We start from the raw sequence: 26,095 nt of genomic DNA on the forward strand, positions 1-26,095 counted from the left end.
GGTTTAAATTACAATGGTCTTAGATTAGATCATTTTACCCGGAAGATACTCCCTTTGTCCTTAAATAATTTAGTCAAAAACATCTTATGTATGAAAGAGTTTAAAAAAACTATTATGTCCTTTATATATGGAAAGAAAACGAGGAAGATGAGGTTTTACTATTGGTGTACAATGACTAAAAATAAGACGGAAAAGATATAGTAGTATTTTAGAGGTACACTTATTAGTACGCCAATAGTATTTTAGTCTAAGAATTTGCTCTAAAACTAAAAAGTTTTAGGTAAAAATTCTTATACTAAAACCACACTTTTTTTTTGTAATGGGTGGAGTATTAATTTGTTTGGAATGTGGGTGGTAAGTGGATAGCATGTTATGAAAGATATTCTAGATTAGTGTTGGTGAACATAAAGCTTTCCATGTATGGGTAAAAATGGGAAATTGAACATTGATTTCCATGTGTTGCCAAATATTTGTAAATTACTTTTTTTTTGTTTAAATCATCACTTAAAGAAAACTGAGAGTGATGTGGCGCATCTCCGGCCTTTCTGGCCTTGTAATATATATATAAAGATAGAAAACAAATTTGCCTGGAACAATAAGCCCTTGTGTGAAAGCAACTATGTTTGATGAAAACTAGAAAAATAAGCACATAGTATCTAACCTAACCTAGTGGTATTACTCTACGCGAGGTGATAGAGCTAGTACGTACCAGCTAGCTAGCCAATCACGATATACAATTATACATCCGTATGTAAATGATTCACAATTGGATTGGTTAAAATTTTAATGTTAATTTATATAATTTCAAAGTATTAAATATTAATTTTACGTACAAATAATGTGGTTTTGGACTCGTGATGACTTTTTTATATTAATGATTAATTAATAATCAAGTGTCGAACACGTTTTGTTAAAAACTAAGCATATGACCAAACTACGGTTTCCAGTGTGTTCTTTTCTCCTTTATTAACTCTACTTTTTCATCATCCACCCACCCACAAGGACGTTTTTAGGAAAAAAAATTTACAAAAACTGTTTTAAAAATCATATTACTTTTTTAAAGTTCTTTTAGCTAATATTTATTTAATAATATACTAATCTATCGCTCCATTTTACAGTATTTAGAAAAAGATTTCTCGACCATTCAAAAATACAGCCTAAATGATTCATCTTGGGCATGGTGTGAACATGTTCCACGATTAGTTTGAAACGTGTATGGAAAGATTGCTTTCCTAAATATCTATTCAACAAAATCAGCCAGATTAAACTGCACGAATTACGTACGCCCAATTAATTACATGCCAAATGAAGCAACTGCACGCCGGAGAGATGACATATATATAGCACCATGTAAACCTGCCATATGCCACCCTCTTGCAGCCCAACCCAACCCAATAAGGATATAAAACCACTCGCGGTTTTGCACAGCTAGCGCGGCGCAGTGTGTAACCGTCCAGGGTGACACAATTGACTTATAAATCACGCTTTTAATTAATTAATTTTCTTCCTAAACATATCCGCTAATCCCCCATCCCAGGTGGAATATAAACCCCCGCAAGAGGGAGAAGAAGAAGAAGGGCGAGGTGAGCGAGGCGAGACTCGAGAGAGAGGAGAAGATCCAGAAATCGCAAGCTGCACGCTATAGCTAGGTAGCTATCTCCGGGGAAAGAGAGAGTAGGCTGCCATGGAGAGCTTCTTCGTCTTCTTCACGGCGGCGGCGGCGGCGGCGGCGTTGCCGGTGGTGGTGGCGGCGGCGGTGATCGCCGGGCTGTGCATTACGGCGGCGTGGCTGGCGAGGCCGCGGAGCGTGGCGGAGGTGTTCCGGAGGCAGGGGATCGACGGCCCGCCGCCGTCGTCGTTCCTGGCGGGGAACCTCCCGGAGATGAAGGCGAGGGTGGCCGCCGCGGCGTCGGCGGCGGCGCCAACGGCGGACGGGGAGGAGACCGCCTCCGCCGGCGGCGGCGGCGGTGGCCGGGACTTCGAGAAGGACGGGTTCGACGACTACTGCACCAGGATCTTCCCTTACTTCCACAAGTGGAGGAAAGCCTACGGTACGTGTACACAAGCCTCTCTCCTCTCTACTGCTCGATTTCACATCACTAGCTACATGCATGATGCTTGCTTGCTTTGCCTGTTAATTACTCCGCTCATGTGTGCTTAATTAGCTTAATTAATTCACACTCCGGTTAATCAAGTCATGCAAAACCCACAATTAATCAGCTATCAATTGAGATGAGTATATACCAGAATATATATATTTACAGTAAATTTAATAAAAAAATAAAAAAAAGAAAAGAAAAGCTCTCTCGATCTCTCTGTGACGATGATACAAGAAATTTGTGGTTGCCCTAGTAACAAGTTGACTAGAGTATAAAAGCTGCTAAAATGTCAAGAGCTCCATATCAAAAGAACAGTGGGGGAGAATAATTAATACTGTCCCAAACAGCGAGAGGGGTTGGGTTGTCAATCAAGTCAGCATCAGGGGAAGAGAGGGGGCAAACGAGAAAAGAGAGAATAAACAAAATTAATGCAGGATGGAAACCGTGGTTGGGACGAACTACTCGGTTTGCTTCCAGTCAACCGTCCTGCATCATTAAGCTATGGATTAATAATTAATTAACTGCAGTATATAAATATATATACTCCCCCACATATATTAATCGGTCGTTGGTCCAATTAGACAACAGCAAAGCCATGCCTAGGTACCTGTCTAGGTAGGCTATGACTGCAGTACACTCGTACTACTCACTTAATAGCACATTAGTGCTCTTATTTTGCGAATTAATGAAACTTTAATCAATAATAACTATATATAACTATAATATATTTAGTATAATTTAACAATATATCTATTCAGCGTGCTATCGTTTCTTCAGCCTATCAATCAACTTAAAAAACTTAGTGTTAAATTGATTTTGGTGTTTTCTTATCGTAATTTTTCTTCAGTTTTGGATTGTTTTTTTAAGTTGCTAACAATTTTAGTTAACAAAACTATTTGGAAGGAGAGGAATAATGCATCCATGACAAAAGTATATGCTTCATAATAATTTTCATATACCAGATCTTGCCCCTGGTGGTGACGTGTTACCAAATACCGACTGGAATTAATTTCTTCTCTCTTTCTTTTTCTCTCTGCCGGTGCAATGAGGCGACATTTTTGAGTTATAACTGTGCGTATGAATGCATGTATTAATTGCTGTTTGCTGAGGTTAATAGGCTAGCAATACCGTTGTTTTGGGGGACCCCGCAGTTTGACCTAGTAGAGTTTATCATGGACGCAGACTGCCCCTACCTGTTCTTCTTCACGAACAGCTTGATTAATTAGCTATACTAGTGGTAGTACTCGATGTCATTAATAATTGGTCTCTCCGTACGTGAATAATTATCGATTTTTGACTTTGACAAGTACTCCATCCGTACTTGGTAAGGAAGTCGTTTTAGACAGCAGCACGGTCTCCAAAATACAACTTTAACTTCTTATTTTTATAAAAATATTTATTGAAAAGTGATATATGTATACTTTTATGAAAATATTTTTCGAGACAAATATATTCATATAATTTTTACATTTTAAAACTTAACAACTTGGGAGTTATTCATAATTTATATTCTCAAGATTTGACTTAAACATTGTTCTAAACGATTTCCTTTATGAGTACGAAGGAAGTATGTTTTTTCACTGTTCTTATGAAGTGTACATCGAAAGTGATCGAATAGCTCTGAGCAGTACTCTAGGTAGGGAATTACTTTTAGTTACGTACAAATCTAACAGTTAATTAATATGCCATTTTTAGTGAACATAATTGTATATTTCCTAAGACATTCTAGCATTTTCTACATGCATATTAATGTTAATATGTCTAGATTCATTAACATCAATATGAATATAAAAAATGCCAGAATGACTTACATTATAAAACGGAGGAAGTAATTTAGTACATCACCTTCGTCGATTATTACGAAAACATCCATCATATCGATCGATATCTGTGTATTTGCTACTCCAGAAAAATGTTTTCTGAGACCGACCCACAGATGCATATATATGCACATTATTGTGGCGGTTTTCCTTTCTTTTTAGATCAATCGGTGGCCTGACGGCCGGCCCAGCTTCGATTGAAATTAAGCTGAATAATTATTGTGGCCGTCATGTGCTAATCACCCATATAATTAAGCGTGGTTAGCATTTGACCTGACTAAACTATTTAAGCCGGTCAGTTAGGCTTTCCCAAAACGGCCATCAGGCCATGCATGTTGCCATTAGCTGTCCGAGCACGCCGGCCAAAGCTCAACCCTCGTGATCACATCAACTCGATCTCCCCGATCCTTATCCCTTTTTGCAAGCAACCGGTATGTGGTGCTTAGATAATTAATCCAAGAATTAACAGTGTACCTCCTATCAATTTGCCTTTAGCTATCCATGTAATGGATTAGAAATTCTATATGCATGTTTTCGTCTAACAGAGTTTGATCAGCAGCAGTACTTAGCTAACTAATTATTCTGTAATTTATATAACTACTATAAGCTAGAGTTTAAGCAGAGTATGTAAATATGATATTTTAAACTAATTTAGTGCTTGTCATATGGCACTGTAGTTGAAACCATAAACCGTTCAATTAATAGGACAAATATTCAACCTGGTTGCCTCACTGCATGCGTTGTTTTAGTTTGACAAATGCATGCATGTGTATGATATTTTATTTGCTTGGCCCTTAATAAGTATATTATGTTGAAGTCATGCATCTTGACACAGAAACTTGGAGCAAAAACTATATAATATATTTCAAGAACCAAAGGGCCTGAATACTAGTACTTGCCTACATCGATCACATGATGCTAGTGTCAATCTTATTTAAGGTTTTTATTTCTTCTTTAATGTCAAAATGGCTATTGTTTAACTATCTAAAAACACCAATAATTAGAAGACTCCCACTAGACCATCTCATGATGCATTGCACGTAGGATCGATATGGCAACATTAATTATTTTACTTGAACATCTAATCGCGTTCGCTATTATTCAACTTATGTTACATGTTCTCCCCTAATTTAAGCAAAGGCCGGTTTGACCAACGGGAAACAAATAATTAAATTGATCTTCCAGGCCCAGTACTTATATTAATTACCTAGTCATAAACTACATTTTCTCCATATTTAATTTGAATGCTTCGTTCTGAAATATTTAAAGGCCATTAACTAAAAAGGCACACAAGAAATTAATTTAAATATTTAATTTGGCTAGCATGTATACATATATATGTTGATATGCATGGATATATATATGTGTGTGTGTGTGTGTGTGTGTGTGTGTGTGTGTGTGACAATAGCTAACTTTAGATATGTTTTTTTTTCGATGATACATGGTCCCGGCCTCTGCATCACAAATGCACACATCCAACGAATATCGTACAAATAATAATAAAAAAAGAAGTGATAGGACAAAACTCCCGACTCCTACATAAGACTTAGGACTAGTGAGCTAAGGGTGTGTTTAGTTCACGCTAAAATTGAAAGTTTGGTTGAAATTGGAACGATGTGACGGAAAAGTTGAAAATTTGTGTGTGTGGGAAAGTTTTGATGTGATGGAAAATTTAGAAGTTTGGAACTAAACTCGGTCTAACTGAACTTGATTTGTTTTCAGTTAGGCCGAGTTTAGTTTGACAAAATTAAACGAAACCATACGATATATAATTACAAATCAATAATTAATTCCACATGCTGCTTGATGCTACTAGCTTCTCTCCTACACCGTGCCATTGACTAGGTAATTACTCCTAACCCTAGCTAGCTAAGCATGCAGCTCGATCGAATCGATCGAGCATGAAAGCAACAGGTCGATCGATAGATGGTAAGCCATGACGATCAATATGATCATATCATGCATGCATGACACTGTAGAGTGTGTACTACGTACTACCACCACTCCACCAACCATGCATGCATTCCTCCCCCCTCTCTTGCACCTTTTAAAGCTAGCTAGGACGTGTGGGGACTGCAATATATTTCTTGTGCATTGTCTCTCCTACAAGGATTCCACATGGAGATGTGCATATGCATGGGGTTACACCAATTAAAAGTGCAGCCCACACTCTATGGATTGAAGGTGCTAGCTAGATCTCTATATATTGTACTCTATCCATCCCAAAATATAAGCATTTTTAGTTATAAATCCAGATAGATAGTTATCCAGATTCGTAGCTAAAAGTTATTATATTTTAGGATGGAGGTAGTATAGTTTAGATGGTGGAAATTAAGTCTAGTAGCTATGGGGAAAAATGGCAAAAATAAAATTACAGTATGGGGTTGTACTGGAAAATTTTCATTTGAATATACCTCTTCACAAATATGTAAGCCTAAATTTAATCTAAATATATATGGGCACAAATGAATTAAAAAACATATTTTCTATGAACATATATAGCAGGAATAATATGCATTCCTCGATTTTATTCCCTTCAAGTGTTCATATAGCATGTTAAAAGTTTGGGTTAAAAATTTTAAATAATTTCTTTAGTTATTTTGAAATGGTATGAATGAAATAAGAGCGTATACCCTTCAAGTCATAAAAGATCATCCAGATTGAATAAAAAAAACAAAGTTAAGATAATTAAGTAGATGAATGTAAATGTGCATATACATATCTTGCCTTTCTGTTGACTAGTTGTCTGTTCAGAAATTATATGGCGGAAACCCTAACTGAGGTGAAAATTCATGTGTACCAAGACAAAAAAAGAAAGTTCTGAAATCACACAAACAATCTCATAAGTAGATAAGATGATAGTGAACAACCATGTAAAGATCTTTTCCAAATTTAACTTTCATTTGTCAGATATAAAATGACAAATTTTGAGTCAGATAATATTTTTTTTGTTTGAAATTTACCCTCGTTTCTTGATCTGAACAGTACCACTAGATACACCTAGCTACACGTATGGTCGATTGTGATAGGCTCACACACATGCTATAGCTTGATGGTTGTCATGGTGGTTGCCTAGTTGGCAAAAGTTCAATGTCCAGCTGTGCTACTATCATGATAATTAGCAGCAGCCTAGCTAGCTAGTTCAAGGGGACAATATTACACTGGCTTCAATAATTTCCTCGTCACCACCTTTTACCTCAAAAACATATTCTTGAAAAAATGAAGAATATGATCATTTCACCAAAAATCATGGACTGGCCATGATTAACCAACTCATTTTGGATGGTTTTGTTGGATTCCTCAAACCAGACACATCATTCTCTGTGTAGAGATTGGAGATGACGTGACTAGCTTTTATGACTTTAGAAACATACTCCCTCCGTCTCAAAAAAATAAATTTTAGGTTTTCGTGTCCAACGTTTGATCGTATATCTTATTTGAAAAAAATATGAAAAAAAATTAAAAGACAAATCACGCATAAAGTATTAATCATATTTTATCATCTAACAATAATTCTTTTCGTGCTTGTGATTGTGAGTATTGGAATTCTTTTAATATATGCTGAATATAATAATGAGCATAAAGTATAACAGACTAATCAAGTATGTGAGTTATTCAATCCTTGGCAATTTCCAATACAAATACAGACACACTATGTATGGAACTTTTTTATATATAGTCTATTAAACAATATATCTTTGAGCCGTCTGAATCCAAATTATATGATATTTTTTTAGTTAATCATACCAAGATCATTAATTGAGTAGGAATATAAGACTTCAAGGGGGAATCAACAATATTAATTGTTTCTGAGAACAATTATTCAAAGCAAGTCATAATAAAAGCATATTTATTTTCGGAGTGGATACACACGCTATCTAGCTTGTACCATGTATAAGTCAATGACCACGATATATGGCTAGCCACCTCCCTTCATCATGAAATAAATCAATCTCATACAACGAATTTAGATATAGAATATGTTCAAATTTATTGATTAAATCCTATTATGAGATTGGTTTATTTTAGAACGAAGAGAGTACCTGCCTACCTGCACTAACCATCTGCGACGCCGACGTGTCATCCATCGGTCGACAAAACGTACGCAGGCCAACACATGCACACGTACACACAATTGCCCACTTGCACCCCGCTCCCCATGTCCACGTCAGACGGCGACACGTACACATTAACACATGTACACGTCGTTTTCACGTACGAGCTAAGCAAATCCAACGTACAGAAAATAGTTAATTTACCCGGTTGCCAACTGGGACACGTACGCCGGCCACGTCACAGGTCTACGTGGCGCGGTGTGGGCCGGGCTAGGAGGGTTAAGAGCCCACGCTTGTGTGCTTTGGTCAACTCGTGCACTTATTACTCTGATGAAGAGTTATTAGCCGGTTCGATGTGTCGCGATTACTGTTGTAATTAAGTCTGTCTCTGTGGCGATATGTACGTTGATGATGATTAAGGTGGTGTTTGGATCTAGAGACTTAACTTTAGTCTCTATATTTATACACTAATTTAGAGTATTAAATATAGACTAATTACAAAACTAATTACATAATAAAAATTTATTTGTGAGATAATTTTTTAAGCCTAATTAATCTATAGTTAGAAAATATTTACTATAGCATCACATAGGATAATCATGGATTAATTAGGCTCAATAGAATCGTCTCGCGAATTAGTGTAAGATTATGGATAGTTTTTATTAATAGTCTACGTTTAATATATATAATTAGTGTCCAAACATCCGATAAGATAGGGACTTAAAAGTTTTAGTTGGTGTTTAGATCTAGGGACTTAACTTTAGTCCCTATATTTAGACACTAATTTACAGTATTAAATATAGACTACTTACAAAACTAATTACATAAATAAAAGCTAATTCGTGAGATAAATTTTTTAAGCCTAATTAATATATAATTAGAGAATGTTTACTGTAGCATCATATAGGCTAATCATGGATTAATTAGGCTCAATAGATTCGTCTCGCGAATTAGTCCAAGATTATGGATGAGTTTTATTAATAGTCTACGTTTAATATTTATAATTAGTGTCCAAACATCCGATGTGATAGGGACTTAAAAGTTTTAATCCCATCTAAATAGGGTCTTAGTCTCATCTAAACAGAGTCTAATAGCGGAAAGTTACGTGATATTCGTATACTCGTATGTACGTATTTGCATCGGAATTTTCAAAATCCTACTCTTTCTAGTACTGGTGGTACAGTTTGGCAAATCTGGTTTTTTGGATGGTTTCAGCATGTTTAATTTGCAGTGTGGAATTGTTGAGATGCTAGAGATTTTTTGCAGAACTTATGTGAAATTTAATTAGGCGTTTCAACTGTGGCTAAACGTGAAGATATAGCGCGCTAGAGACGTGTGTGTTGGCAGTGTTGCTTTGCAATTTGCATAGGCTCGTGGTGTTTGGTTCAGAAATTTTTTTAAGGATCCGGTTGTTTTTTTTTTCATTTTCCTTGGTCAATGTTGTAAAGAATCCGTAGAATCTTGGCAAGAAGATTCTCCCAAACCTCCAGGAAAGAGGAGAAGATTCTCCGGAATCAGTGGAAGTAGTGCAGTAGCTATTGACTGGGATTTTTGTAAGCCCGGTCAATAGGTTCCCCTGTACCCTTGGAGAGATACCCTGCAAGTGCACACAGATCACGTATATATCCACATGCCTATATGTGCATAGATCACATAGGCACGCATCAAGAGCTTTTTAATCCTAGCTAGCTTACTTTAATCTTTGATTATTTTCAATAGAAATTTAATGACGTTTAACTTGATTCATCATTCGGCGACGTCTCTTGAACATGTTAAAGGCTGGGCCGAGGCCCACCAAAAACGGAGGCCCATGAGCAAATTTCAAATTCTGACTCGCGCGCGGTGGCGGCAAAATTTTGCAGGCGAGACGTACCTGTACTGGCTGCGGCGGCGGCCGGCGCTGTACGTGACGGACCCGGAGCTCATCGGCGAGATCGGGCGGTGCGTGTCGCTCGACATGGGCAAGCCCAAGTACCTCCAGAAAGGCCAGGAGCCACTCTTCGGCGGCGGCGTCCTCAAGGCCAACGGCGCGTGCTGGGCGCGCCAGCGCAAGGTCATCGCGCCGGAGTTCTACATGGCCCGTGTCAGGGCCATGGTCCAGCTCATGGTCGACGCCGCGCAGCCGCTGATCGCCTCCTGGGAATCCAGGATCGACGCCGCTGGAGGCGCGGCGGCGGCGGCGGCGGAGGTCGTCGTCGACGGCGACCTCCGGAGCTTCTCCTTCGATGTGATATCGCGGGCTTGCTTTGGGAGTGATTACTCGAGGGGGAGGGAGATCTTCCTCCGCCTCCGTGAGCTGTCCGGGCTCATGTCGGAGACCAGCGTCATCTTCAGCATCCCTTCGCTGAGGCACCTGCCGACGGGGAAGAACCGGAGGATCTGGAGGCTCACGGGGGAGATCCGGTCGCTGATCATGGAGCTCGTCAGGGAGCGGAGGTGCGCGGCGAGGGCGGCGAGGGAGCACGGCGGGAAGGCGGCGCTGCCGTCGCCGCCGGAGCGCGACTTCCTCGGCTCCATCATCGAGAACAGCGGCGGGCAGCCGCGGCCGGACGACTTCGTGGTGGACAACTGCAAGAACATCTACTTCGCCGGGCACGAGACGAGCGCGGTCACCGCGACGTGGTGCCTCATGCTGCTCGCCGCGCACCCGGAGTGGCAGGACCGCGCCCGCGCCGAGGTGCTCGAGGTCTGCGGCGGCGACGGCGCCGCCGCCGCCGCCGCCGCGCCGGACTTCGACATGGTGTCCCGGATGCGGATGGTGGGGATGGTGGTGCAGGAGACGCTGCGGCTGTTCCCGCCGTCGTCGTTCGTGGTGCGGGAGACGTTCCGGGACATGCAGTTGGGTAGGCTGCTGGCGCCCAAGGGCACCTACCTGTTCGTCCCGGTGTCCACCATGCACCACGACGTCGCCGCCTGGGGCCCGACGGCGAGGCTGTTCGACCCGTCCCGCTTCCGCGACGGCGTGGCGGCGGCGTGCAAGCACCCGCAGGCGTCGTTCATGCCGTTCGGCCTCGGCGCTCGCACCTGCCTCGGCCAGAACCTCGCGCTCGTCGAGGTCAAGACGCTCGTCGCCGTCGTCCTCGCCCGGTTCGAGTTCACGCTCTCGCCGGAGTACAGGCACTCGCCGGCGTTCCGGCTCATCATCGAGCCGGAGTTCGGCCTCCGCCTCCGCATCCGCCGCGCCGGCGGTCAGGACGCCACGTCACAAGCTGACACATCTACTGCACCCGTGCATAGTTCTCATAATTAATTGGCTTCTGTAAACAGCTAGTAAGTCGTGAACTGAAAAAAATACATCACACATACAGAGACAACAGAGGATTACCATTTTACCAGCATACATCCATGGCATACCAAAACAATTTACTATACATTATAATTAACATGATGATATACACAGTATAAAAGGACATGCATTTTTCTGCGATAAATGGATTAAGCCGATTAACTGTTTGTCAAGTGATTACAGTGTTTAATTCAGAATCTAGTAATTAATTTGTTGAATTTAGATAGTCTGTAGCCTGTTCCTCTCTGAAAGCAACAGAGCAGAGCAAAAGGCAAAATCAAGTTTCAGAAGCACATGGAAAAGTATGATTTCTTTGGGAAAATTGTTGTGCCATTCTCTTATGCTATAGGCCTGTGGTTGAGTGAGCGGCCGTTTGATTGGGACGCCGACGAACAGGTGTCTTTTCGTTTCTGCTTTCTAATTTCTGGCACTAATAAAAACATGTTGGTTGCTGAGTTAAAATCACCAAAGTGGAGTGGAGATCGCGATGTTATCCTGTAGACTTGTTGTATCTGGTCTAATGGTCTCTGTAAGCAAAACGATCAGAAGTACTGAATTAGTTCAATTTTTTGATAGACCTGGTATGGTCTTTTAAATTCAACTTTTGAAAGTACAGTGAAATACAAATCTAGTGATGCCATATTGTGGGCTTGTGTAGTTTAAATTGTGAATCAAGCCTACGGAATTTTTTGCTGAAATACAGTACGTGCCTGTCTTATAAGAAAAACCTGAACCGAGAAGCCATTAGCGTTGTCACATACGACGCCACGCTCGGTGACTCGGTGAGCCAGCGTGTGCACCATCAGCTCGCCAGCAGCGCGCGCCAAGAAAGGCCAGCAGCCATGTCGGGGTCCGGCGACGCCGCGCCGGCGCGGCACAACGCGGGCCACGGTCGGCGACGACGGCGCGTCCTCGTCTGGGCCAGCTTCGCCGCGCTGGTCCTGCTGCTCGTCGCCGCGGCGGCCGCCATCGCCGCGCTCGCCGTGCTCCGGCCGCGGGACCCGACCACGGAGCTCCTGTCCGTGAACGCCACGGGCGCCACCCCGCGCGTCGCCGCGCTGCCGGCCGTCTCCGTCCAGCTCAACGTCACCTTCCTCCTCGTCGTCCGCGTGCGCAACCCGAACCGGGCGGAGTTCCGCCACGGCGCCGCCACGACGGCGCTCCTGTACCGCGGCGCCGAGGTGGGCGCCGCCGGCGTGCCCGCGGGGACGGTGCCGAGCCGCGGCGCGGCGACGCTGAGGCTGAACATGACGGTGCGGGCGGACAGGGTGGTGGCGGCGGCCGGGGCGGGCGGCCTCCTCGCGGACGTGCTCGCCGGCGAGATGGAGTTCGAGGCGAGGACGGAGGTGCGCGGGCGGGTGAAGCTGCTCGGGCTCGTCCGGCGGAGCGCCGTGGCGAGGTCGCTGTGCCGCGTCGTGATCGGCGTCGCCGACGTGAAGGTCCGGCGCCAGGAGTGCCACAACGAGTCCAAGCTGTGACTGACTCTGATACGTATTATACGTATGTACGCTGTCTTTGTATTTGTACATGTATACGTGTGCTGAAGACAGTCGATTTGTACGTACTCTGATATATGTGCACGAATTTGTCGTGGCAATAAATGTTTAGGCTATTCATAAGCTGTTTCTTTGGTAGACTGTATATGTATATTGTTAAAAGTTACTGCAGCCTCATTGTCATTGTTGTGTTTCCAAAATTTTGGAGAAATCAACAATATGGTTATTCAATTTACATTTGCAACCCCTAAATATATTATTCAAGTAGATAAAGTGGTCGCACTGTGTGTTTTTCTTCCATTTTTTCAAAGAGATAATTAAACTTGGTCTGTGGTGCACATTGCAGAAAGCTACTGTGAAACGGATGGACTATTGAACTACTCTCGTTGTCATTGGTTGGCCTAATGTTAGATTACATTTTTCTACCTGAATATATGTTTTGAGTAATTCACGTGTGTTTTATTTCCCGTGGCATTGCATATATGCTGTAACATTCCGAGTTGTATATTTCTTTTTTTATTTTTATAATATTCCTACGTTTCAAAGGAGAGTCTGTAAAACAAAAAGGTAGATTAGAACAACATATAGCTCTCAAACTTGTGAGAAATTTTTGCTCTTAATGCAACAGAGGCACAACAAGGAGAAAATATTCAACAAACACGTCTAGGTTGCTCCTACGGCAACAAATTTGAGAACCGTAGGAAGTCAAAGATTCAACCTTTTGCCGTGACAATGTAAGAACCACAAAACTATTTGTTGTCATGTATTACAAATTAACAAAAATAGGGTGAAATTACACGAGCGTGCTGGAACTTTGAGATGAAAATATGAGCACATATAGATTTAATTCATTCTGTAAATAAATCATAATATTTAACGTATAAACTAGCAAAATCACATCATACAATCCAAACATGTAAATAATGAATAGATCAAATAAACGAAACACGGTGAACACGTACCAAGGGTTCTGGTTCTATTGTAAACTGAGTTGACAAGGAGCGGCACGCGCCATAGGAACAACTCTGTGGTGTCGGATGTTGTCGTCGGCACGCAACCCTCGAGCATAGAGGTGCAGGACATCGAAGCCAAAGGTTACGGAGACCTGCTCTCCGGATCGTCGGCGCACGCCGGTGAGTGGGACGAAGTAGACTACAAGCGATGGCCGGTGCACGCCGATGAGCGAGGTGCGTGATTTTGATTTCATGTGTGTTGCGAGGAGGCGCCTGCATGACCTCCCCCTAGAGTAACCGTGCACAACGAGTGGGCACGTGATGTTGATTTCACGTGTGTTGCGAGGAAGTGCCAGCACGATCTCCACTTCGTAGAATCAAGGAGTTGATTTAGATTTTGTTATGAAAATATTGGTGGTTTGCTAATGTTAATTTGGAGATTTTTATAAGATGGTTGATTTTGTGAAGTGTGCAGTTTCGGTTGACCCTGGTGGTCAGACCGGCTGAGTGCCGCCGGTCAGACCGTAGGTGTTGCGGCGGTCAGACCGGCCGGCCCGACGGTCTGACCGGTAGGATCCTGATCGATGTCGGTTTCGGGTTGTTTTGTTGGATTTAGATATTTCCTTCAAGGATTTGGCTTCTAGATGGTTTCTATGCGTATGGATACTGTTGTTGTACTAACGTGAGTCAAGTTGGGACAAACTTGGGCTCGGAATATGGCTTCTTGGTTGTTGCATGTGCAGGTGATAGATCGGAGTCAACTTGGGAGAAGTTGATGTCTAGGGATCATGAGATCATGCGGGATACTAAAGGCTAGAGGACAATGCACGTGGTGATGAAGAAATCCATATGGTATACAAGAGGGATTTGTGTACGTATGGAAAGAGGAGTCGAATTTGGAAGAGAGTCCGAATTCGGGAAGTTTGATTGAGATAAGGAAAGAGATAAGATATTTACTTGCAAGAGAGGGTTTCATACATGGTTAGGAGTCCTAAGTTGTGTTAGATTCGTGAGCTTTGCACAACCTACTTCATGTATAAATAGAGAGGGAGGGTGAGACATCCCGGTATCGAGTTTAGAGAGACTAGAGTTGAGAGAAAGTTAGGGTTTCGAGTTTAGTTCGAGATTTTGGTGAGGAGTGATGTTGGTGCACTTTGTAAACACTAGTTGATGCAATAAAGTTGAAAAGTTTCAATCTACATCTTCGAGTTTGTCATCTACCGGTGTTTCTGGGTCCCGACGGTCTAACCGCAGGTGTGCGCGCGGTCTGACCGGTGGGATAGCGGCGGTCTGACCGGCGAGGCTTCGGCGGTTCGACCGGCGGCAACAGGACTTCATCGTCGTCTTCGTTCGAGGGTAATCTTTAATTCCGCAAAAGATTTTTGGGTTTTTGGTTTTCCCTACCATTCACCCCTCTCTGGTAGGTTTGTTTGAACTTGTGCGATCCTACACACTTTGCAGAACCAAACTGGATAAGTCACACGTAACTTAACTAGACTCCATGACATATACGCACCGCCTGCCTAGCTAGGCGAGACGAGCGTACGCATATTCCTCTAGTTCTCTCCACTACACGTCTCGAGTGGTTAGGAGAGTATTCTCCCCTTAAGGAAATCCCTCCCTCTCTCTTAAAATAGGAAAGATGGTACTAAACGTGCTCATACATGTCATCCCACCATATGGTGAGCTTTTGTTATTTTTTTAAAGAATTAATTTTCAAATGTGCTAAGACCTATCTATTAATTCTAACACTTTGTACCGATGCACAAATATAACACTTGTATGCTAGAGCTTGTTGTATGCATAAGCAGAACATCACTGCTAGTTATAAGTTAATTTTTTTTTGAACGAATCGACGAGCGCCAATTTCATTGAATAGAGAAGGAGAACTTTACAAAAATAAGGTATTATTTTCTTGTCTTTGTCAATGCTGTACCGACGCTGTGGCAATCATTCGTCATACAGTAGTTGCCCAAATTTCGCTATACCACAACGTGCACAATTGATACATTTCCGCACAAAACACCTACTGTCAGCGCACATGATTAAAACATCTATGATTAGTTCGTCGATTATCGCATCATTCGCTTCATTGCGCATGAATTGGACCATGAGCCTCACAAAAGTTTCTCAAATTAGCTTTCTTTTTAGAGCTAATTAACATGGCTAGGCGTGTGGTAGTGGTACACGATCAGGCACGTTTCGAAAATTTCGTTACCTTTTTATACGGCAGCAAAGAGGAGAAACCAGGCGCTGCATTTCAAATTTCGAATTCCCAAACCTATCCATTCCAAAAGGGGCAAACACTCCGCAGTCCAAAGTCCAAACCACAGCGCTACTTCCAAATTCAGCTCCAGCTCACCACGCTGGAGAAAAAGGTAAAAAAGAAAAAGAAAAATGCCCAGCAAGTTTCCCATCGAAGCCTTACCCCTAACATCCCCTACATTACTCACTGACACGTGGGCCCAAGAAATTCTGGGCCCAGACCTCAGTGACAACTCGGAGGGAGGAGCCTGGTCCCGCTTGGTTCGGACACGACCCCGAAAATATTCAAACCAGCAGTAGCCCAACGTTTCGATCCCGCCCCGCGCCTCCCGCTGCCTCCCTCACTGACGGGTGGGCCCCACATGTCAGGGGGTCGCCTCCGCCGCGCCTCATCTTTAACACCTGTCTATTTCCTGCACGAGGCAATCTCATCTCCCTCCTCCTCCTCCCCCCTCATTTTCTCTCTCCTCTTTCTCTCTCTCTCTTCCTCCCAATCTGCGAAGCGAGAGAGAGAGAGAGAGAGAGAGCTCGAGGCGAGCTCTCCCCGCCCTTCTCCCAAACCCTAATCCTTCCGCCGCGCGGAGGAGAGCCGCGTCTCGGGCGCGCGCGTGGAGGCGTGAAGCGATCTGTATTGGTGGAGGGGAGGGGAGGGGAGGGGATGGAGGCGCGGCGGATCTCGGCGAGCCCGCGGCCGTGCAGCGGGAGGAGGGTGGTGGCGAGGAAGAGGCCGAGGCACGAGGCGGCGGTGAACAGCGTGCGGAAGCTGCAGCGGCGGGAGATCAGCTCCTGCCGCGACCGGGCCTTCTCCATGAGCGCCGCGCAGGAGCGCTTCCGCAACATACAGCTCCAGGTTCGCCCGCACGCGTCCTTGCCCTTGCCCTACCGTTTCTAGCTTCGTTTCGATTTTTTTCTTTTTTGTTCGCGTGCTCCTGCGGCGAGGTAGTTTTTTCGTTCGCCGTGTGTGGGGAATTTGTGGCTCTGGGAGAGCGTGCTTGGCTTCGTTTTAGCCGATTTGTGGTCGGGATGGGTTGCCACGATTGATTAATTACTTCGCATGGGGACCTGAGATCTGTTCAGGTTGGGCCATCTGTTGGTGGTAACTGGAATTGGAGTGGGTTCATGGATGCTGTGCTGTGCTGATTTTGCAATTATCTAAAAAAATGCTGATTTTGCCAGATTGTGATGAGAAGGCTGCGTATTTCGTTAAGTAGGTTAGGGACCACTGCTGATTCGTGGAAGTCATGTGCAGCCGCCATCTGCATGGCAAATTCCTGTTTCGCACCGTGCAGCTGCTTGTCTGGCTTAACACCAACAAACTTTATAATTTTAGGGTTTCGTTTTCGTATGGTATCATGTTGGCATATTATTTATTGCAATGTCAGAATTAACGAAGTGTGGATTAACTGTCAGATTGCAGGATTGGTGTAATTGTACATAGAGAATGACTCTATCTGCTGTCTTTGCCCTTTGCAGCAAGTATTTTTTTAGATGTTAAAATTTAGTACTTGCCTCGGGTATCGTTGTCTTGGTTACTTGTTGTTCATGACTTCTGTCACTTTGCTGCTCAGATAACGATCTTAGTGGCTTTGATCCTCCATTGAAAAAACAATGTGGGACCCTGCTTGGACTAATTCATGCTTATAATGGCCCACAGTCACCTTATGAAAACTGTCAAGCTTGCACCTTTGGTCTGCTTCCATTGTTTATGTTGTAGTGGTTTTACCTCACGGCTGTTTTAGTAGTTTCTCTTGACTTTTTATCTGTATTTTTAATCATGCACTTTACTGTCACTTTCAGGAGGAGTTTGACACCCATGATCCTAAGGAAAACAGCTTGCTACTACCTTACTTGAGGAAAAGGTCAAAAATTATTGAGATAGTTGCAGCACGTGACATAGTTTTTGCTTTATCACAGTCCGGAGTGTGCGCTGCTTTTAGTAGAGGTATGTTTGTGTCATTGTGGTGCACTTCTGCTTCCTATGATCATACTAAGAACAGCTTCATGTATTATCAGAGACAAATAGGAGAATATGCTTTCTGAATGGAAGTCCAGATGAAGTTATCCGCAGTTTATTCTACAACAAGAATAATGAGTCACTCATTACAGTATCAGTGTATGGTTCTGAAAATTTCAGTGCCTTGCGATGCAGGACAACTCGGATAGAGTAAGCTTTGTGTTCTATGAGTTTCCGTTGTTGTGAATTCCATGCTATGCCATCTGCTTAAGATACTGGCAACTCTTTCAAGGTATATACGCCGAGCAAAACCAGATGCTGGTTTCCCTCTTTTTGAGAGTGAGTCCTTGAAATGGCCTGGATTCGTGGAATTTGATGATGTCAATGGGAAGGTTTTAACTTATTCTGCTCAAGACAGGTACACACTAACTTCTGTAATGATTATAAAGTATGTTTATTCTGAAACTGTACTGATGCCATTGCATTCTGCAAACAGTACTTACAAGGTGTTTGACTTGAAAAACTACACTCTGCTGTATTCTATATCAGATAAGAATGTTCAAGAAATAAAGATAAGGTACCCCCTCTCTGACCCACCTTTTTTTTTCTTCTGTTCCCATTTCTTGCAGATACCCTAACTAAGAAGTTTTTTGGATGCACCTTATTACTTTGAATTCAACAGGCTGTTCATCATTTGAATTCACCTCATCTTAGTAGAACTAACAATAAACTCAACAAGCATGCTTTAGATTGACTGAACTTGTAAGACCAGAATGCACTATAGCGCACATATAAATGGAGAGAGTGATATCATAACTGTGGTGTTGCCATGCAGTTTAACAGAACTGTTCTTTTTTCTATAGACTCTTAGCTTATATTATATTTTTTTAATTATTAATGGCAACATGATGTGGCTTTATATGTATAATCCTGTGTTAATTTGTGGCAGTCCTGGTATAATGCTATTGATTTACACAAGAACAAGCAGCTCTGTTCCTCTGAAGATTCTTTCCATCGAGGATGGTACCGTTTTGAAGTCCTTCAACCACCTCCTCCATCGGAATAAGAAGGTTGATTTCATTGAACAGTTCAATGAAAAGCTCCTGGTCAAGCAGGAAGGAGAGAATCTTCAAATACTTGATGTAATTTTTTCCCCTAATGCCACAATTGTCATTTACAATCAAGAGAAACAAATTACTTTTATTGTTTAGGTTTTTAACACTCGGTATTGTAGGTACGGAACTTCCAATTAACAGAAGTGAGCAGGACCGAGTTCATGACTCCATCGGCCTTTATCTTTCTCTATGAGTTGCAACTGTTCCTGACTTTCCGGAATCGATCTGTAGCAGTTTGGAATTTCCGAGGTGAACTAGTTACATCATTTGAGGACCACCTGTTGTGGCACCCAGACTGCAATACCAATAACATATACATAACAAGTGACCAAGATCTAATTATTTCTTACTGCAAAGCTGATTCCAACGATTCATCTTCAGAAGAAAATGGTATGATTTTTTTGGTGTTTTTTTTGGCATATTTGTATATATTTTACTCATCATACAATTGAAATCACTGCTTGCTGTATTTTACTATTTATCTTATGTTTTCCTCTCAGACATCTTTGTTTGTTTATGTGCCCATCCTCTTGCCACATCGAACTATTTTAATTAGACCTTTGCATGATATCATGCTTTGCTGTGACCAAATATACGGAAGTCTGTTGTTTTGCTCACTTTGGTAGTGTGCTTCTTGTTGGTGCTGATATTTACGATTAGATGTACTACAACTTTTGTTTTGCTTCATCTCCTTTTCTTGTATTTTTTGTCAAACTGCACAATACAAGAGAATCCTTGGACCTTCTGATCTCTGAATGAGTTTGAGAAGGCCTTAGGATCTTTCTAATGTTCGACCAAATAACTAGATAGCATTAACTTATATAAGTTTGTTCATAGCCTTTTTCCACTTCTGTAAAGAAGCACCACGTAACTAAACATGCAAACATTGCTTCCGTAATCTAATTGGGACACTTTCTCTGTCTACTCCAATGCAGCTGGCTCAATAAACATCAGCAACATACTGACTGGGAAATGCTTGGCCAAAATTAAGGCCAGCGATTTGTGCAAGCAGAAGAAAGCCTGGAAGTTCCAGAGTACAGCCTTGGAGGCCCTCGAGGACATCACAGCGCTGTACTATGACGAAGAGCGTGACGAGATCTACACTGGAAACCGGCAAGGCCTCGTTCATGTGTGGTCGAATTGACCGTGAATACTGCTTTTTGCCAACAAGGTGTTGGTCATCTGTAATTGAATTGATTTAACGACTGCCTCAGGTGGTGCCGGCCACGAAGAGGTCTGTGTTGAGGTGATTAATATTTATTTCGGCGAATACTGGTCTCCTACCATTCTAAGCCCCCCACATTTGTTGTAGAATTAACAATTGTTGTTAGTTTCACATAGACTGTAGCATTGGGGAGATGTTGATGATACCTTTCGGCTTAGTTTCATGTCAGTTCTTAAACCTGTACGGCTGTAATGTACCTTCATGGTAGCCTCTATGCTATCTGATGAAATAGTGATATCTCTTTCTGCTGAACAGGTGCCTGGAGAAAGCTGTGAAATCTCATTCTATTTCCCGTTAAGTTATTTTCCAGTTCTGGTGGTCGCTTCCAGTTGTGTTTTTACTGTACAATTAGGGCTCTGTTGGGACGACTATTTTAAGGGATTTTTTCAATAGGAATTAGTCCAATTCATGCCAAAATCCTTAAAAAAAATCCTCTATTCTGAAGGCCTTAAGGACCTATTCGTTTTGGAGAAATTTCAGAGGATTTGGAATTTTAAGAATTAATTCCTATCATTGCCATTTGGTTTATAGGAATGTAGACATAGGAAAATCAAAGGAATTCTTCCTTTCCTAGAAGTTGTAGAGAGAAAACATAAGAAATTTTTCGTCTACTTAAATCTCTTGGAAAATTCCTGTGGATTGAAGTGTGTGTATATTTCTATTTCTCCACTTTAAATTCCTTAAAAACAAATAGGGTGCCTAACATTTCATCTGGTCTTGTATGACACTGACATGGTTTTTCAGATGCACATTTAGCTAATACAGTACAATTCATATTGTTGAAGTTTTGCGCATATTTTTATGTAGGAGTAAATGAATTTTAAGTATCAATTTAAATTTAAAATGATGGTGGTACATCTTTTCAAATTTGATCAAAAGCTCCAACGAGTATTACTCCTATTTGCACATAATTGGCAGCGTTGTGAATTCCAAACAAGCAAATAAAGAAAGAAAAAGGCAGCTTAAAACGACCGCATAACTAGAGTCACAGCTAAGCGATAATTCACAACATCACGTTGCAAATCATAAATCAGTTTCGTTTTTAACAAAACCCTCGTAGGTTCCAGCAGACTGCTCATAAAACGGAGTATTCAACATCGCAGAGACCATTTCTCTGACCCATAGCAAAATCACAGCGACAAAATCCGCTGTTTACATTTAATTTATTTGTCAACTACTTCAATTAGGGTTGGCTCGTAGTCAGCAGGGGCCTCAAACCCGTGGAGGTTCATCACGGTGGCGGCTACGTTGGCGAGGCCAGGGGTCTGCACGTCGTTGCGGAATCTCACCCCAGAATGTAGGCCAGGGCCTCCAATGGCAACTGGCACCTATAATAAATTCACACATAAAACCAGCAAGATTAAAATCAACACAGGCATGCAGCAAAGCAGGTTAAATTGGGATTAGGGAGCATAGTCCAAGCCTAGATCCTGCTCTGCACTTACTGGCTGAAGAGTGTGTGAGGTAAGAATCTGGATTTCGCCTTTCTTGTCAAGCTGTGGCTGGCCGGATTTGTTCCTCTTCACCATATCCTCGGCGTTGCCATGATCGGCGGTGACCAAATAGATGCCACCCACTTGCTCAATGGCATCCAGAATCATCTATCACAAAAGAAGGAACAGCCATTCTCGTCAAATTTGAGTGGTTCAAATTCAAATTCAGTATAGAAAGACAGAAGAAACTATCTTCTCATCTTCGTTCTCACCTTGACAGCCTCATCAGCAGCTTTGCAAGCAACCACTGTGGCCTCAATGTCACCAGTGTGACCCACCATATCACCATTTGGGAGGTTAACGCGGACCTGTAAGAACAGAATGTTAAGAATTTTAGGGGTAAATAATTTAACAAACCTATCAAAATCGCACACAAGTGCTGTTTTTTACCTGGTCAAACTTGCCACTAAGGATAGCATCTCTAGCTTTCTCAGCAATCTCAAGGGCCTTCATCTTGGGTTTAACATTGAATGTGATACCACTGTCACTAGGGATTTCCACATACTCTTCCTTTGTTTCATCGAAGTATCCAGAGCGGTTTCCATTCCAGAAAAATGTGACATGGCCGAACTTCACAGTTTCACTGGAACAAATGAGTCAATTCAGTAAGTAAAGTTGGACAAATTGGTAGAGTTAGAAAGAAATTACAGTGCAACTGTAAGTTATTTTCCAATTATGTTACTTCATATACTGTCTGAATAGTTCATATACTGAAATACAAGATTGGCTGAATAAAAACAGCCATATGTCCCCGAGAAAAGCATTCCACAATTGATTCAATCAGTTTAGTATCCAATTGAGAAAATGGTGAAAAAAAAAACTTGCCTGCAAGCAAAGGTGCGGATGCCATTTTTCACCAAGTATTCACCGGATGTCCTCTCAATCTCTGGTGGTGAAACAAGGTAGTGGCTTGGAAGCTTCAGCTCACCATCATACTGAAGCATACCAGCATATCGAATCTTTGGGACACGAACACGATCAAATTTATCAAAATCTTCATACTCTAAAGCCTTAGCAATCATAACCATGCGATCAGCACGGAAATTGAAGGTCACAACTGCATCACCATCTACTATAGGCCCAACAGCCTTGTCACTATCGTCAACAATCACAAATGGGGGAAGATACTGATCATTAGCCTTGGTCTCTGACCGGAGTGTTTTCACAGCTTCAACAGCGTTTTGGAACTTGTGAGGTGCTTCTCCAAGCACCTGAGCATCCCATCCACGTTTAACAACATCCCAGTCATTCTGCAAAATTGAAATATTAAACAAATAGTTCAATACTTCCATTAGTACATATTATCCCAAGTCAGAAAGAGTTGCAATAAAAACAGAATGCAGCTGAGAGATAAGATATGAGCAATCCAAACTGACAGAGAGGAAGGAGGGTATTCATACCTCATATCGGTCCATGGTAACATACATCCTTCCACCACCTGATGCAATGCACGCATCAATGCCCTTGGCACGCAGTTGAGAAAGATCATTCTCTAGCGTTTCAACAAAACCAACGCTTGTGCCATCCAAAACATCACGTCCATCAGTAAGAATGTGAACACGGATTTTTTTCGCTCCATTCGCACTTGCACCATTCAGGAGCAACTATAAACAGGAATGACAAAAGACAAAAAGAATTAGATACTGGACAGATCAACATGTTGTAAAGAAACATTAGTGCCTCATACTATACAAGATGATAGCAAACTATAGAAAAGAGTACTTTTATACCTGCAACTGGTCAAGCCGTGAGTGGACACCTCCGTCGCTCAACAACCCAATAAGATGAAGAGTGCCTTGGTCAAAACTCTCCTTAATGTACTTAAACCCTTCTCCTTCAAAAATTTTTCCAGAGGCCAAAGCAGTATCCACAAGTTTAGCCCTACAAAAGAAAATGGAGAACATGGTATATTTAGAGGCTTAAGTCTGAGGCTTCTAACTTCTTTCTTAAAAGAATGATTTCATATACGGCATAATGGCAATGTCTAAAAGGCACCACATGGATTTAGTAATTTAAAGAGAAAATTTGGAATAACTTGAAGTACACAGCACCACGAGTAGTTGGCATGCCTTCAAAAAGTCGCTGCATGTCAAGTATAACATACAACTCAAACAGTTGTTCATAAAAGAACTACCCTTCATCTCTAAAGTTTGTAAATCAGTACACGGGATATCTTTTTAGTTAGTACTAGTAGCTGCTAAAGGAAGTGCATGATTTGTATAATAACATGAGATAGTAATGATGATATCTCTTTCATGCTCATGTGGTAATCCACATCATTTGGAGAGATCTGTGTAAATCTAACACTTAAGATGACAAAAGGAACCAATGGTTGCCATTTGATTTTACTAAATCTGGCACACAAATAAGCCAAGCAACAGAAACCTGATGTAATAAGACCTTTAGAAACAAACGCAATACTTTTTGGCCATCCACAGATTATAACTGACAGTGTGCTAATAAAAAAGAGAACAGGAGAAACATGTACCCTTGAGCAAAAATCCGACCAGCACCAAGTGCGTTATGCCCAACCTCACTGTTACCCATGTCATCATCAGAAGGGAGACCAACAGCTGTTCCATGAGCCTTTACAAGCTTCCACTTCTCTGGAGCACCCTTGAAACATAGAAAACAAGATAAACCATGAAGTTAAGTAAAAGGGTAAGAACAATCACCATAAAGCGTTTCAACAATATCATACTAAACTTGTTCTAATATATGTCGCAAACAAGGTCAGAATCCATTGCCTACAACTCATAATGGAATGTTAGTATGCACGGAACATGCAAAGACAGTGATCCAGGTACCATACTTAACGAGTACAGTATTTCTTCACCGTGACAATTTGTCTAAAAATACCAACCATACCACCCACAAAATGTACTAGAGTCAATTTACTACGACAACTACATGAAGGAGAAGCCCCTAGCAAAGGTAGGGCGAAGATAATTGGTTGGAGGAAACAAAGAATTTGTGCTTCAGGTTTCACCTGTCACCTAACCACCACAGATTCTTCAAAAACAATACACAGCAAATTACATCTATGGTGGCTAACCTCCAAGGCCTTAACTACATACTAAAAGCTAAGAAAATATACCTTCTTGAGCGAATCCATTGTTGGTGTCTCAGCAACATGGATGCAGTTATACTGGTCCGCATCAGCCTCACCCCATCCATCCAGTACAACCACGGCCACCGGCTTCCCCTTAGGGAGCTTTGGGTGATCAGGCAATGTCCACGAGAAATCTGAGCTTCCCATCACCAACTAAACCTACCAAAATCACAGACATAAAGAAATCAAAGTTAGAACATGAAATTAACCATCTCAGAACACATACCTGCCACACACACACACACAAAAAAAAAAAGAACAACAATGTCGCAGCAATCCCGTTCTAACCATCACATCTCAACAAGGTGGCTATCAAGAGCGAACCCTAGGTACTCTTCTTATGGGCTCTTCATGGGCTATTCATGGGCCATTATACTACCGTTAATCACAGCCGTTGGATTTCTTTCTCTTCCAAACCCTAATTCCCCCCCCCCCCCCCCCCCCAATCCTCTCGTCTACTCGACGCCGCAACGCGCAGCCGCGCGCCTCCGCCGCCGCGTCCGTGCCTTCTCATCTCTCTCCTCGCGAGCTCATCTCACTAAGTAACAGTGTATTGTATTGCTAGTAACAATTACAGAAGTAGTTGGTTAATCTGCAGCTGATCTCCTATCCTACTCGAAGCGATCTATAGAGATCAAAAGGGGTATTCCCAAATAGGGCTTAGCATCACACATTCTCCAGAATCGTTCGACTCGAACAAAACCAAACCATTCTCCAATCTTAATCTCCATCTCTAAACCGCACAAAAATGCATCTGCATTGGAATCAGACTATCGCGCACGCATAGGCACCGATTTGGTTAAACAAGCCAAAAAATAAAAAAGGCAAAATGAGCGCAAAAATGTGAGGGAAACAAATTTACCAGATCTACACTACAACAGATTTCTGGGGGTAGGGAACAATCCAAGTTAACCAGATTGGAGAAATCATAGAAAAAAAATCGAGCGGAGAGTTCAAAGCGAGGTGAGATCGAGAAGATTACCGAAGAGAGACTGTTTTTTTTTCTCCTTATTTTTTTTCGTTGCTATTTTTTTCTCTGGATGCCAGATGATATGAAGCCGCTTGGCTTGGAGAGGAGGAAGGTCGATATAAATAGAGCGAGTGCGATTCTCTTCTGGTATTTTTGCAGATTAGCCCACAAGATTAGCTCGATGGCAAATGCGCCCTTCCGAGAAAAAAAAAGCCCTTAATTACCATGTTTAACTGCTGCTCCGTACGAAAT

General features: G+C 42.2%; 4 protein-coding genes across 4 annotated transcripts; 3 read left to right on the plus strand and 1 right to left on the minus strand.

The window, feature by feature from the left end:
* The first annotated feature begins 1,412 nt into the window (after positions 1 to 1,412).
* Positions 1,413 to 11,381, plus strand: LOC127774994 (cytochrome P450 714D1). Its single transcript, XM_052301291.1, has 2 exons — positions 1,413 to 2,051; positions 9,837 to 11,381. Exons 1-2 carry the CDS (start codon positions 1,685 to 1,687, stop codon positions 11,222 to 11,224), a joined length of 1,755 nt encoding a protein of 584 aa, XP_052157251.1. The 5' UTR covers positions 1,413 to 1,684; the 3' UTR covers positions 11,225 to 11,381.
* A 721-nt stretch (positions 11,382 to 12,102) lies between these two features.
* On the plus strand, positions 12,103 to 12,738 carry LOC127774259 (uncharacterized). The gene has a single exon (XM_052300505.1). The coding sequence runs from the start codon at positions 12,103 to 12,105 to the stop codon at positions 12,736 to 12,738; it is 636 nt and encodes a 211-aa protein (XP_052156465.1).
* A 3,667-nt stretch (positions 12,739 to 16,405) lies between these two features.
* Positions 16,406 to 20,522, plus strand: LOC127773256 (uncharacterized). Its single transcript, XM_052299288.1, has 8 exons — positions 16,406 to 16,824; positions 17,772 to 17,916; positions 17,988 to 18,138; positions 18,221 to 18,346; positions 18,425 to 18,505; positions 18,878 to 19,070; positions 19,163 to 19,433; positions 19,979 to 20,522. Exons 1-8 carry the CDS (start codon positions 16,633 to 16,635, stop codon positions 20,185 to 20,187), a joined length of 1,368 nt encoding a protein of 455 aa, XP_052155248.1. The 5' UTR covers positions 16,406 to 16,632; the 3' UTR covers positions 20,188 to 20,522.
* A 738-nt stretch (positions 20,523 to 21,260) lies between these two features.
* Positions 21,261 to 25,972, minus strand: LOC127773255 (2,3-bisphosphoglycerate-independent phosphoglycerate mutase-like). Its single transcript, XM_052299287.1, has 10 exons — positions 25,856 to 25,972; positions 24,859 to 25,032; positions 24,250 to 24,377; positions 23,492 to 23,642; positions 23,162 to 23,365; positions 22,587 to 23,011; positions 22,152 to 22,344; positions 21,974 to 22,069; positions 21,714 to 21,869; positions 21,261 to 21,596 (listed from the first exon to the last, which is right to left on the minus strand). The coding sequence occupies exons 2-10, from the start codon at positions 25,018 to 25,020 to the stop codon at positions 21,432 to 21,434; spliced, it is 1,680 nt and encodes a 559-aa protein (XP_052155247.1). The 5' UTR covers positions 25,021 to 25,032; positions 25,856 to 25,972; the 3' UTR covers positions 21,261 to 21,431.
* Between the last annotated feature and the right edge of the window lie 123 nt (positions 25,973 to 26,095).

Source organism: Oryza glaberrima, chromosome 5 (genome assembly GCF_000147395.1).
Source record: "Oryza glaberrima chromosome 5, OglaRS2, whole genome shotgun sequence".
In the NCBI taxonomy this organism is placed as follows: domain Eukaryota; kingdom Viridiplantae; phylum Streptophyta; class Magnoliopsida; order Poales; family Poaceae; genus Oryza; species Oryza glaberrima.

Bases quoted from the DNA above. Each gene is read 5' to 3' on its own strand.
- LOC127773255 (XM_052299287.1), bottom strand. From the start codon at position 25,020: ATGGGAAGCTCAGATTTCTCGTGGACATTGCCTGATCACCCAAAGCTC. The intron at 23,643-24,249 runs GTACATGTTTCT...TTTCTTTTGTAG, and splicing joins GGTCGGATTTTTGCTCAAGG to GGCTAAACTTGTGGATACTG. The intron at 21,597-21,713 runs GTAAGTGCAGAG...AATTTATTATAG, and splicing joins CCTCACACACTCTTCAGCCA to GTGCCAGTTGCCATTGGAGG.
- LOC127774994 (XM_052301291.1), top strand. From the start codon at position 1,685: ATGGAGAGCTTCTTCGTCTTCTTCACGGCGGCGGCGGCGGCGGCGGCG. The intron at 2,052-9,836 runs GTACGTGTACAC...AAAATTTTGCAG, and splicing joins CAAGTGGAGGAAAGCCTACG to GCGAGACGTACCTGTACTGG.
- LOC127774259 (XM_052300505.1), top strand. From the start codon at position 12,103: ATGTCGGGGTCCGGCGACGCCGCGCCGGCGCGGCACAACGCGGGCCAC.
- LOC127773256 (XM_052299288.1), top strand. From the start codon at position 16,633: ATGGAGGCGCGGCGGATCTCGGCGAGCCCGCGGCCGTGCAGCGGGAGG. The intron at 18,139-18,220 runs GTAAGCTTTGTG...AACTCTTTCAAG, and splicing joins TGCAGGACAACTCGGATAGA to GTATATACGCCGAGCAAAAC. The intron at 18,506-18,877 runs GTACCCCCTCTC...AATTTGTGGCAG, and splicing joins GTTCAAGAAATAAAGATAAG to TCCTGGTATAATGCTATTGA.